This window comes from Rhipicephalus microplus, chromosome 2 (genome assembly GCF_043290135.1).
Source record: "Rhipicephalus microplus isolate Deutch F79 chromosome 2, USDA_Rmic, whole genome shotgun sequence".
NCBI classification, from domain to species: domain Eukaryota; kingdom Metazoa; phylum Arthropoda; class Arachnida; order Ixodida; family Ixodidae; genus Rhipicephalus; species Rhipicephalus microplus.
This window is the reverse complement of record NC_134701.1, coordinates 140,276,474-140,289,826: the sequence shown is the minus strand read 5'-3', so window position 1 is coordinate 140,289,826 and position 13,353 is coordinate 140,276,474. Positions and strand designations below refer to the sequence as shown.

General features: G+C 49.3%; 2 protein-coding genes across 2 annotated transcripts in view; one reads left to right on the top strand and one right to left on the bottom strand.

Moving 5' to 3' along the window:
- The window catches only part of LOC119169722 (ubiquitin-like modifier-activating enzyme 1), a 94,491-nt gene that overhangs the window by 48,670 nt on the left and 32,468 nt on the right, over positions 1-13,353 (top strand). The window lies entirely within an intron of this gene.
- LOC142796385 (uncharacterized) lies at positions 6,112-8,054 on the bottom strand. Its single transcript, XM_075886855.1, has one exon. The coding sequence runs from the start codon at positions 7,657-7,659 to the stop codon at positions 6,253-6,255; it is 1,407 nt and encodes a 468-aa protein (XP_075742970.1). The 5' UTR covers positions 7,660-8,054; the 3' UTR covers positions 6,112-6,252.

Here is a 13,353-nt window from a genome sequence, read left to right as displayed (position 1 = left end):
CAAGAAACAGTTGTCTAAAAATATTTTCCACATAGGGCTCCAGTACAGTGGTTTATTTGACATTGTTTTCGTGCTTCCCGTAAACTGTGTAGGGCCTTCAGGAAAACAAAAAAAAAACAGGCCAGAAGGCACATGATAGTACAGGCCTACACACTAGCAGTGGTGGGTAAAAAGTAGGGCCATAAAAGAAACGGGTCACAACACATCATAGCACAGGCCTACACATTAGCAGTGGTGGGATAAAAGTTCGAATAGCTCATGCCAAGTGACACGTGAGCAGGTGCCTCGCTGTCCCACAAAACACTGATTCATGGAAAGCTGTGGCATGTGTTACCGGTCTGCTTGTTTAATTCACCTTGAATTAATTCAAAATGAAGGCGAAAAGAGAAGTACAGACAATGCAGCAGTAAAAGAGCCCGTCAATGTAACATTACATTTGTAAAGGGGGTTTATTGAAGGACTGAGCAAGCGGGTGGTAGCTCTGAAAGGAACGCAGGCGAACCCAGATGACGGTGCTTGATCGCCGATGTCGTGCCTTCCTCTTGTGCTGATGATAGCTGACCTGATGGTATCAACGTCTTTCTTATTCACTACAATTACCCCCGGCGAAAAAAGTTGAAGCCATCCTGGCGATCTAACACGTGGGGACAAGCGGGTCAAAGTACGGCTTCAGACGGTTTACGTGAACGATATCACGTCCACGCCGACCACGGTCGCTCGGTGGCGTGAGGGGTTCAATGGCGTAGTTCACGGGTGAAGTACGCTCGACCACGCGGTAGGGACCATGATAATTGGAGAGTAGCTTGGGTGATACACCAGGGGCGCAGGGCGGTACATGAAGCCATACAAGTGCTCCAGGAACGAACGTTGGTGCAGAACGATGGTCGTCGTCACGGATCTTCATCTGGCGCTGTTGGTCGGATGTAGTAAGCCGCTTGGCTAGCTTGCGGCACTCTTCTGCGTAACGAGCGGCTTCCGAGACAGGCTTGTATTCGGAGGGATCTGGCGAGTATGGGAGTAAAGTGTCGATGGTGTGTGATGGTTCGCGACCGTACAGGAGAAAAAATGGGGAAAACCCTGTAGTGACTTGCGTAGCGGTGTTATACGCGTATGTCACAAATGGGAGAACGAGGTCCCAGTTTGTTTGATCAGAAGCGACATGCGTAGCGAGCATGTCCCCCAGAGTACGATTAAACCGCTCAGTCAAGCCGTTCGTCTGTGGGTGGTAGGCTGTACTCTTCCGGTGAACCATATGGCACTGTTGAAGAAGTGCTTGTATTACATCGGAGAGGAAAACACGCCCTCGGTCACTGAGGAGTTCTCGAGGAGGACCATGACGAAGCACAAAACGATTGAGTATGAAAGTTGCGACGTCTTGTGCTGCAGCTGTGGGGAGAGCAGCAGTTTCAGCGTACCGTGTTAGATGATCCACTGCCACGATAGCCCATCGGTTGCCTGCCGTTGTTAATGGGAGTGGTCCGTAGAGGTCAATTCCTACACGGTCGAATGGGCGGTCTGGGCATGGAAGTGGCTGCAATGAACCTGTTGCAGGATGTGGCGGGCTTTTCCGCCGCTGACATTCATGGCAGCCGCGAATGAACTGGCGGACGAAGGTAAACATTCCGCGCCAGTAATACCTTTTTCGTAGGCGCTCGTAGGTCTTGAAAACACCGGCGTGAGCACATTGCGGGTCGGAATGAAACGACGCGCAGATGGTAGAGCGCAGCGTTCGGGGAATGACTAGTAGCCATTTCCTACCATCTGCCGAATAGTTGCGCCGGTACAAAAGGCCATCCCGAATACTGAAGTACGGAGCCTGGCGGCGCAGGGTTCGAGTGGTTGGAAGTGTCGGTGCCTCGGATAACGCGTCAAGAAGCGAACCGATCCATGGGTCATTGCGTTGTGCAGAAGAGATGGTGTCCTCGTCAAGCGCTGACAACGTGTTGTCCGAGGAAACAGATGCGATGTCCGGGGATAGGGGAGATCGTGACAGTGCATCAGCATCGGCATGCTTGTGGCCGGAACGATATACCACGTGAATGTCATATTCTTGAAGCCGAAGAGCCCACCGGGCAAGACGACCTGATGGGTCCTTAAGCGACGATAACCAGCATAATGCGTGGTGGTCCGTTACTACATCAAAAGCACGGCCATAAAGGTATGGGCGGAACTTGACAAGCGCCCAAACGATCGCCAAGCAATCCTTCTCGGTGACGCTGTAGTTTGATTCAGCCTTGGTAAGAGTTCTGCTGGCGTAGGCGACGACATACTCGGCGAATCCAGGCTTGCGTTGCGCGAGAACCGCACCGAGGCCGACACCACTGGCGTCGGTGTGGACCTCAGTTGCTGCCGTAGGATCGTAGTGACGCAGTATTGGTGGCGAAGTGAGGAGACGACGAAGGGTACAGAAGGCTTGGTCACACTCAGAAGACCATGCCGAAATATCAGTGGTGCTGCCTATAAGTTCGGTCAAAGGCGCAATGATAGAGGCGAAGTTGCGCACGAACCGGCGAAAGTAGGAGCATAACCCCACGAAGCTCCGTAACTGCTTCATAGTCGTTGGTTTGGGGAAGTCGGCGACAGCACGTAATTTAGCCGGGTCTGGAAGTATACCGTCCTTTGATACGACGTGCCCGAGAATCGTAAGTTGGCGAGCAGCGAAGTGACACTTCTTGAGGTTGAGTTGGAGCTGAGCATTCTTCAGGCACGTGAGGACGTGTTTGAGGCGCTCGAGATGTGTTCTAAAGTCTGGCGCAAAGACGACTATATCGTCGAGATAGCAGAGACAGATTTGCCATTTCAAACCCCGAAGAACCGAGTCCATCATGCGCTCGAAGGTGGCAGGCGCATTGCAGAGGCCGAAGGGCATGACATTAAACTCATACAGACCGTCCGGTGTCACGAAGGCTGTTTTTGGTCGATCGGCATCGGCAAGGGGGACCTGCCAATACCCTGAGCGCAAATCTAATGATGAAAAAAACTCGGCACCTTGTAAAGTATCAAGGGCATCGTCAATCCTGGGTAAAGGATACACGTCTCTTCGAGTGATCTTATTTAGGCGCCGGTAATCCACGCAGAAGCGAACGGAACCATCCTTTTTTTTAACGAGCACTACAGGTGAGGCCCATGGACTTTGGGAAGGTTGAATGACGCCACGTTGCAGCATATCGTTCACCTGTTCGGTAATAACTTGGCGTTCCTTCACAGAAACACGATATGGTCGCTGTCGTATTGGCGCATGGGAGCCGGGATCGATGTAATGTAGAGTGGTAGAAGTGCGGCCAAGTGAAGGTTGAACAACATCGAAAGATTCACGGTACTGGTACAGCAGTTGGAGGAGTTCAGATCGTTCAGATGGTGACAGTCCGTCTGCGATCGCCGAATCGAACACTTTTGAAGCCTGTAGATGAGAGTGGTTAAGAGCACTGACGGCAGCGAGGTCACTTTGGGATGATTCTTGCGGCACGGTAAAAATTTGTCCGTTATCAATGGGCTGTACGCATCCAAGAGACTCGCCTTTAAACAGTTTGATGGTATGCGGAAAGGGATTGGTAAGGCAGAGAGCACTGGCTCCATTAGAAATTGAGAGGGCTGAATAAGGGAGCAGAAGTGGTTTCCTACTTAGAAAGAGGCGTGATGGCTCGAAAAATGCTACTTCATCACGCATGCCGTCGGAGACCACAGGGAGCAAAACAGCTGTTGTCGGTAAAATGTCAGTGTCTTTGACAACTAGCTTGTGCGCGGCTTGATTAGTGTGGTCGTAGGGCTGCTCGAAAAACGGAAGCAGTTCAATTTCGGAACGGGCACAGTCTATAACGGCACGATTACGGGATAGAAAATCCCAGCCAAGTATGATGTCATGAGAGCACGAGGAAAGGACGATAAACTCAACAATGTAGTGGTCCTCCGCAATTTTGAGTCGGGCAGTGCAGGCGGCTATAGGTCGAACAGGTTCTCCATTTGCTGCACGTAAGAACATATCAAGCGGCGTGGTCACCTTTCGGAGCTTGCGGCAAAGTTTGGCGTCTATAACAGACACAGCGGCACCGGTATCCACAAGAGCGTATGCACGGGCGCCGTCTACAAAAACTTCGACGATATTTGACGGCAAGGTGCGAGGACTTGAACATTTCGATAGCGCAGTTCTTGCCCCTTGAACTGCGACGGCTAGTTTCCCTCATTTTGAGGGGCTGGTCGTGGACGCATGGGTGACAAGGAGCGTCGATTGGGTGAAGGTGAGCGACGAGACGAAGTTGCCGGATAGTCACGGGAAGACATGTTTGACTGACGATCCGAACTTTCATAACCAAAAGGTGGTCGGTCCATGTAGTTGCTTCGTGGTCGGACGTCTGTGTAGGCGGGCACGCGACGACGGCAGTATCGGGAGATATGGCCAGGTCCGCCGCACGCAAAACAAATCGCCCGGTTATCGCGCGTTCGCCAGGCATTTGCAGCAAGGGGCGCCGCCCACGCGGCATACGGCTGAGTCGAGGCTGTGGTAGCGAGGGGAGGAGCCCATGCGATGGAAGACTGAGTAGGAGCGGTGACATGCGGCAGTCCATTGAACGGCGAGGGCTGGTGTGGCTGCTGCCTCTTTACTGCGTCAGCATAAGTAAGGGGCGCGGCGACAACTTGCTGCTGAAAGGGCACTGGCATAGCCTCGGCAATCTGGTCCTGAAGTGCATGTCGGAGCATGGGAGCTAACGGTGTCGGTGGTTGCTCTTGCTGCTGCTGCGGGAGCTCTTGGCGCTGACAAAACGGCAGGAGGGAAAGCTGACGTGCGACCTCCTCACGCACAAAGTCTTTCATTTGTGCTAGAAGGCGGGAGTGGTCAGGTACGACGTTCAGGGCAGCGAGTGGTTGGTTAGGCTGAAATGGACGACGGGTGAGAGCTCGTTGCCGTCGCAATTCGTCGTAGTTCTGGCACAGAGTTACCACTTCAGACACCATGCAAGGAGACTTCGCCAGGAGCATTTGAAAGACGTCGTCATCAACACCTTTCATAATGTGCTGGATCTTGGCACTTTCGCTCATTGCGGCATCGACGCGCTTGCAGAGATCGAGTATATCTTCAATATAGGCGGTAAACGTTTCGCCAGGTTCTTGTGCCCGTGAGCGCAGGCGTTGTTCGGCGCGCAACTTCCGCACGGCAGGGCGACCGAAAACCGAGGATATTGCCTGCTTGAAAGTGGCCCAGTTCTCGAACTCGGATTCGTGGTTTGTATACCACAGTTTCGCCACATTAGCCAAGTAAAAGTTGACGGTGCTCAACTTAGCAGCGTCATCCCACCTGTTTGGTCCACTGACTTTTTCGTAGGACGACAGCCAGTCCTCGACGTCCTGGTCTTCGGCGCCCGAAAAGATCGGGGGGTCTCGCTGGTGAACCGGGCCGGGGCAAGTAGGAGCCGCGAGAGGTGCTGTCTGTTGAGCAGCGTCAACTTGCATGGTCGACGGCAGCGTGCGGGATCGGAGTTCCAGGGTGTAGGTGATGCAGTTACCCAGCACGATCCACCAAATGTAAAGGGGGTTTATTGAAGGACTGAGCAAGCGGGTGGTAGCTCTGAAAGGAACGCAGGCGAACCCAGATGACGGTGCTTGATCGCCGATGTCGTGCCTTCCTCTTGTGCTGATGATAGCTGACCTGATGGTATCAACGTCTTTCTTATTCACTACACATTGAACAAAGTGGCAATGAAGACAGACACAAATAACACAAATACCCTATCAGTAAAGAAGCAGTTAATAAGTATCACCAGGCTTTTTACCTCCACAGTACGTAAGCAAGCTTAGGTGCCCCGAGAATTTTTTTAAATTCCACATAAGTTGCTGTTTTGGAGCAAGGCCGGCCCTTACAGTAGCACGCAAGCCATAATGGTGTGAATATTAGTAGCAACAATAACGCCAGTGGTGCAGTTTCGTGTGCTTCATGGCATAAATAAGCAAGCCTATGCCTCCGCGAAATTAGCATGAAGCACACAGACGCTTCACACTGGAGGGCCTCACGCTCATTTGTACTATTTTTCCCCAGCGTGGTCAAGTTATGCACGTGAATGATGTACAAAGAAAGAGGGTAGACTGTTCTTGTTAACGCAGAACAAAAATGCACAAACCTCATACATAAACATCTTTGTTGTAGAAAAGGCAATTTACAGGCACAGAAGCAAAACTCTGGTGGGCTACTTCTACTGGCTTGAAGTATTTATGGTATGACAGAACACACGCACAAGCTTGAAAACATTTTCTAGCTTTACTTTACCAGTTACTGGAAATGTAGGGAAGCAAGTAGCTGGAAGTAAAAAATTTGCAACGTTCTATGAATTCCGTGAAGAAACTCTGGTCAAATGGCACGGAGATTTGTCGGCACTCTTCCTTGCTGTAAACAAACAGCACACAGGTGTTCAGACCAGTCACACCCATCTGCACTTGCAGCTGAGTATAATAGCCACTACTTTTTTTTAGTTCCCCAGCACGCAACTGCCTTTTGGCAAAATCTTGAATTTTTAGGGGCACTTTGATCTCAAGCAGCCGTGGTGCGCAACATTTACACTTCACGAGCCCATCTGGGCTTGCACCTAGAAAAGCGTGATGACGAGAGAGGAAGAGGCCAGTTTCAGTCACCTCAAGCTCCACGTGGCTGTCATTTTTGTCCTGAAAGGCTTTCCTGGCTTCAGGCTCACACAGCAGGCCTCTCTTCATGGCAAATGTTGCCCTGCCTTTCTTTTTCCCAACCACTGCTGCGATGAGACGTCGGGGATCATGCGGCCCCATTTTGGTTTGGCACGTCCTGACCCATGTGTAAACTCTATGCGCTACAGATGCAGTGATCAGACCCTCCCTATACATATGCCAAAGGAGGCAAGCACTTTGCAGTCGTGTGGCTGCCTCTACGGCTGTAACTTCTTCGTCTGTGTATGACAGCAAAGCATTCCCCTGTTTGGCTCGCTCCAGCCACCTTAAAGGTAGCCCAGCCACATCTTCGGTAGCGGGGCTCTCAACTTTTCTTTGTTTTTCGGGAAGAAAGTCATTTGCTTCAAGTACGTCTGCGAAGCAATCGAGCCCACATTCTTTGAAGTTTCCATGCAAGTTTATGAGGCTCAGTGTTGACAGATTCGAGTCTTGTGTTCTCAAGCATGAGTAGGCTGCTCGTTTTTTGTGAAGCCTTGGTGCATCACTGATTTTTTCAGTGGTGTCCTTGGAGAATACAATCTGTTGAAATTGCTCAGTCACTTTTTTTGGATCCCGCGGGTTGTACCACTGCCGTTCACCTTCAGTGCATGCAATGGCATTTGGTACTTCAGTGAGATCATGTTGCGCAATGTGCATCAGCCCATACAAAACGCAGCAAACATGTTTGCAGACACCACCTTTCCCAGCAACACATGAGCAGCTGCCACTGACAAGCTCCCCATCACACTTAAGCAACTTCACCCCAACACTGTACACTGTCCGCGTTGCCATGGATGCCAGAACTTGTGCCTTCACCACGGTCTCTGCGGTGTCTTCAGTTGAAAACACCAACTTTTGCAGGTGGCCTGATGTGAAAAGCCGCAGGCCAGCATCTCGATGTTTTCTAGCGCCTTTACTTTCAGTGTACCTGCATGAAGAATAAACGTTCACGTTTACATGCTGTGCAGGACTTTTTCCTTCCAGAATATACATTTACACATTCCACCCTTTAGTTAACTGTTGCATAATAAAAATAATCCCACTTTCAGGCCTGCAGAAACAGCTGAAGAAATTTTTGTAATTGTACTTGGCTAGAACAGTTGGCATGAGTACATTCCTGTGCATAAACACCTTTTCATTCCCTACACAAATTTGCACACTCCCACTTTTTGTCCATTGTGCAAGTTCTGAAGATATAGAACTAAAACTAAATTTAAGAAGACTGTCTACTGCAATCAGATATGTAAAAAACTTCATTTTAAAGTGACCTCAAATTGTAACAGCAAAATGGTTGGGAGCTGCGCTAGTTGGCACGTATTCGGATGGGAATCAGTGGAACTTTGTCGGAAACACACGGCACACTGTTGACTTTGTGATTGGGAGCGACGGAAGTAATAGCCGGCGAGAACAAACTTTCGGGAAGATGGGGACGATCGAGTAAAGTCGGGCTCGACTCGATCTGGGCGCTTTGTTACGTGGTCTGAAACTTCACGAAATAATGTGAGGGGAATGGAGGAGAGAAATGCCAGCTTTAATTATTCATTTCTCAGCAATCAAGAGTTGTTGGTCATTGAATAAAAGCTGAGAAAGCTACAAATGGCGTTATTTTCCAGCTAAACACAAAGTTACTCAGACCCGCCGCGGTTGCTCAGTGCCTAAGGCGTTGTGCTGCTGAGGGAGAGAATGCAGGTTCGATTCTCGGCCGCGGCGGCCGCTTTTCTGATGGAGGTGAAAAGCAATAACGCCTGTGTTTTCAATATTCCGGCGCACGATAAAATCCCCAGGTGGTCAAAATTAATACGGAGCCCTCCACCACGGCGCGCCTCATGCCTGCATTGCATCGGCGGATTAAACCACACAATCAACAAAGTTACTGAGCCTGTAGCGTACCACTTTAATAAAGAGAAGAATTTTTGCATACTACAGAGCCTAGAAGATGGGTAGAGCTTTGTGGCACTAGGAATAGTTCAAGAAACGTTACACTTTCTGAAACATTTGGGTGTCAGCATGCTCTTTTTTTCCCAAATAGCACTCATCAGTTTTAGAGAATCATGACTGCCGAGTTAAGTTTGCATACCTGACAATGTGCTCCTTTCCAAAGTAAGGGTTCAGGGAGCTTGTTTTGCAGGTCCACCCTTGACTGTTGTGGTTGTGTAATACAGATGCCATGGCACAGCATTACACAGAGCTGCAAAAAAAAAAAACAGAGCCTGAAGGTTAGTTTAATCTGAACATAGCCAGCTAAACTTTCTGCTAAGCCAATACACTTTCTTAGATTACATATTTTTATCAGGGCGTTACCCTCTATTGGTGGAACATACAAACATCTGCATGCTGCGTATTCTATAAAAGAACCCCGGGCAGTGTCAGACAGTCGGTGCCCGTTGTCCACGCAGAAGCCAGGCCAATGAACCAGCTGCACGTATTAATAACATAATATGCCTCCACTGCATGATGCTCGTACCCGATGAGTAGTAGTAACGACGTGTGGACTAGTTGGTGTGGTAGCATCATGCAAAAAAGCACAAAAAACAATGAAACGCAGCAGTAGTTCTCATAAGAAGAAAAGAGAAGAAATCGCTCGCCCTGTTTTCAGGACCTTACCAGTACCAAATCTTTAGTCACATGATAGTAATCCCATGACAGGGACTGCACTTTACTAGTGCTGAGATAATCTTCACTGTTGCACATACTGCACACAGTAAATACTCTTAAGAGAAAAAAGCTTAGCGAAGTAGAAATTACAAAGACCATAAACAACAGGGCTATAACAACGAAAAAAAATAACTGCAATGAAATAACGCAGGACCACGACAAAAGCCATAATAAAAACGCAATCCATGAAAAGAATATTGATTATTTAAAAATGCAGCCAATGCATTACTGTACCGCAAGAATGCAGTTTTCTAGGCGATGCCGTCCTCCAACCACACGAACCTGCAGCTCTCTGGTAACTGCATGTACAGAGGTAAATACTGTTAACAACGCACGAACGCGTGGCTTTCGATACGTGCAGCACAGCCTGCTGATAGCCACTGGCGTAACCAGCGATATTAGGTGACGGCGCTGCGGCGGCTTGGCATGCGAAAGCTATTGCCCATGCTTCCTTTTTTTTGGGGGGGGGGGGAGGCAGGGAGAGATTCGACACCAGAAGTCCCTCACCACGACCGTCGCCAACACATAAAATAAACGATATCTGACGCTGATAACCAGCGAAGTCTGGATCATTTTCGCCTTTGGTATGGTTACTACGTTCCCCTTTCTTTATTTCGGAACTATATACCAAAGGCAATAAAAAGACAGCACTAGTTATCAGGGTCAGATAACGTCCCTTGTTGGCTCCGTATCCTTACATGCGGCTCAACCGACAAGTGCGAATGACTGATGAATGCGTATCACAGCTGCTAATGGAGAGCGGCGCGTTTGCATATTCACGTGCGCGAAACATGGGACGCTACAATGTCAAGAGTTTTCAAAATATAGCGACCGCGTCGTTCGGTGGACTAAAATCAGAAATCCACCCAAATTAAGAATTTCAAATATTATTACTACCAAATGCTGTATGTTGAACGCGACACTCGTGCACGTAAGTGCCGTAAGACACGAAAGGTTCGGCGCCGCATATAAAGCCTGTCCCCAACAGCACGTCACTGTGCAAACAAACGTTGCAATCCCCGAGATGCACATGCGAAAAAAACAGTCGCGCAGAACAACCGCTTACATACATCACTCAAATGAAAACGGTACTCAACAGGCAATGAACGGGTGGCTGTCCTAAGTCCCGCCGAAACGAAGGAGTAGCAGGCACTTATGACCGAAATTCGCGCCGCCTGCTCCCATTAACAGACAATGTAGGTATTGAAAATACTCACATGACGACTTTTTCTTGCTGGTGAAATCGGAGAGACGTCCGCGAAGCTCCGGCGCAGTACTGAAAAAGCGGCGGCCACTGCGTAGTCGCTGTAGTCTGGTTGACCGATTGACTACAACTAAGATGGCGGTGGGGCAACTCCGGAAAACCGGCGCATGCGCTGATCGGCTGGTGGGATCGGTCTATTGCAGAAGTCGGTGAAGGCGAATGTCTGACGGCAACAGTGCCCTCTCTCAGCGCAAGAACTGCATTTGCACTTCCTCAGAATTCACTTCGGGGAGGAGGGGGCATTCTTTTAAATGAGGGGGCATTCTTTCAGCCGCCTACAACTTTTAGCTCTCCTAGCCGTTTCGATAGTGGTATCGATACCAAACTTGGTATGACATAACACAACTGTATGGAGAACATGTGTGACTAGTCTTAACATGAAAATCACGGCATGTATGTCACGCGTGTCATGATTTACATTTCCTGGTCCTGCGCTCTTGCGGTTGTTTCTTTCACATGGCATGTCGCAAAACTGGTATGGTATGACATGATTGCATGGCGAACACAAGCGACAGACCATAACACCCTAACATGAAAATCATGATATGCGTGTCATGTAACAACATGACTACATGCCACGCTCATGATGCGCTCGCAGCCGTTTCGCTAGCGTCACATATGCCCAATTAGGTATTATGGTATTTGAATGGATGACGAAGGAATGCGAATGGTGCGAACATGATAATCATGAGATGCGTATTATGTAACAGCATGACTACGTGCCACGCTCATGATGCGCTGGCGGCTGAGATGCGTATTATGTAACAGCATGACTACGTGCCACGCTCATGATGCGCTGGCGGCTGTTTCGCTAGGTTCACTTATACCAAATTTGGTATTACGGGGTACAAATGGATGACGAAGGGGTGATACTGGCGCAATTATGATAAACATTAGATGCCTGCCATCTAACAACATGACTACATGCTACGCTCATGATTCGTTCGCGGCCATTTCGCTAGCTTCACATGTACCAAACTCGGTATTACACGATGCGAACGGACGACAAAGGTATATGACACATCCAAACATGAAAGTGACGACATCAGTGTCATGTAACAGCATGACTACATGCCACACTGATGTTGCGTTCGCGGCTGTTTTGCTAGCTTCACTAATGCCATATTTGGAATTACGTGACGTCAATGGATGACGAAGGTATGTGACTGGGGCAAACATGGTAATCATGAGATGCGTGTCACGTGAGAACATGACTACATGCCACAGTCAAGGCGCCAATTAATTTTGACGTGACGCGGTGCACGTGCTCGCCGGCGTTCGTTTCGGCGCGTCACGCCGGCGTTGCCATGCCAGGTGCCGGTCCTGCCATATACTCGCAGGCGCACGGCGCGTTGCGTTGCTTTGACGCATGCACGATTCAGCGCGTCCGGCGTCCCTCTGTCACGAAAAGAGGGAGACGCAGTGCTGTCTTGGTAACGCATCGGTGCGAAATGCAGCATGTCGCATTTATCGCCGGTTGCCATAGGGCTGCGCCGACGGACGAAGGTCGTGCCGGTCACGCCTGGCGTTGGACTATAGGGTGCTCGCGTTTTGCTAACGCAGCGTCGCTGTGCCCAGTGTGCGCGCGGGTCAACGTTACTTTGGAGTACATTGGGCTCTTCATGATGCGCTCGCGGCCGTTTTGCTAGCTCCCTATATACCAACTTTGGTGTTACGTGACGTCAATGGCGACGAAAGCATATGACTGCAGCAGGCATGATAATCCTGACACGCGTGTCATGTAAGAACTTGACAACATACCACGCACATAAGGTGCTCACGGGCTATTCGCTAGCTCCACATATAATAAATTTGGTATCGTGTGACCTGAATCAATGATGAAGGTAAACTACACAACAAACACGATAATCATGACACACAAGTTATGTACGGCATCACTTACCATCACATCGTAACGTTGTGCTGATTTTAAAGTGACATATCAAACTTTCTCGTTCGTGCTTCGCATATCATCGATTTGCACTGTACGTGGGATCTGCCAATTTTTTCTTTCTTCTTTTAGGGGCGAAGATTCTTAAAGCGACACCCGTTCGTCCCTTGTAGTCGTTGTCGTAGTGTGTAACCAGTCTTACGTTTTGACCTGCAATGTGGTGTCGGTGGGAGATTTCTCCTGTGCGTTGTTGAACATTAAAAAATTCGCAGCATCCGCGTTAACTAAAAGCCGAATTCTCCTGTCTTTCATTCCCCCTTAGCAGTCATTGACATGTACATTGAGCACTATCTGACAAGAAAGGGTTGCTACGTTATACTCGCTGGGCGTTATCTCCTTGGTTTCAGAAAGGTTTAGCGAGCGTTGGGCCGCAGTGCCATGAATACAGTGAACTAGTATATACCATGAACTCGATGTGGTTAAAGGTGGGAAGTAGACACGAAGCGCAAGCCGTGAGAAAGTGTGCGTAGGCCACCTATAGTTTAGTCCTTGGAATGTCCGCTGGATGGCGGTGCTTCTATATGGGGAATATATGATGAAAAGATGCGAGATGGTGGTACTTGGAGTGTTGAATAGATGGTCAAATGGCCTGGTCGGACTCACGGATGGCTGCACGGACTGATGGACGCATGGACGGACGCAGGGGTGGATGCACGCACGGACGGCCGGACGCACGGATGGACACACAGATGGACGCATGGACGGACCGAAGCAATAACGAATGGACTGACGGATGCTTCGTCCCACTCTCCATCATTCACTCCGTAGATATGCTGCATTTTTATTATTTTTTTTCCCACTCTCCGAGAAAAATTAT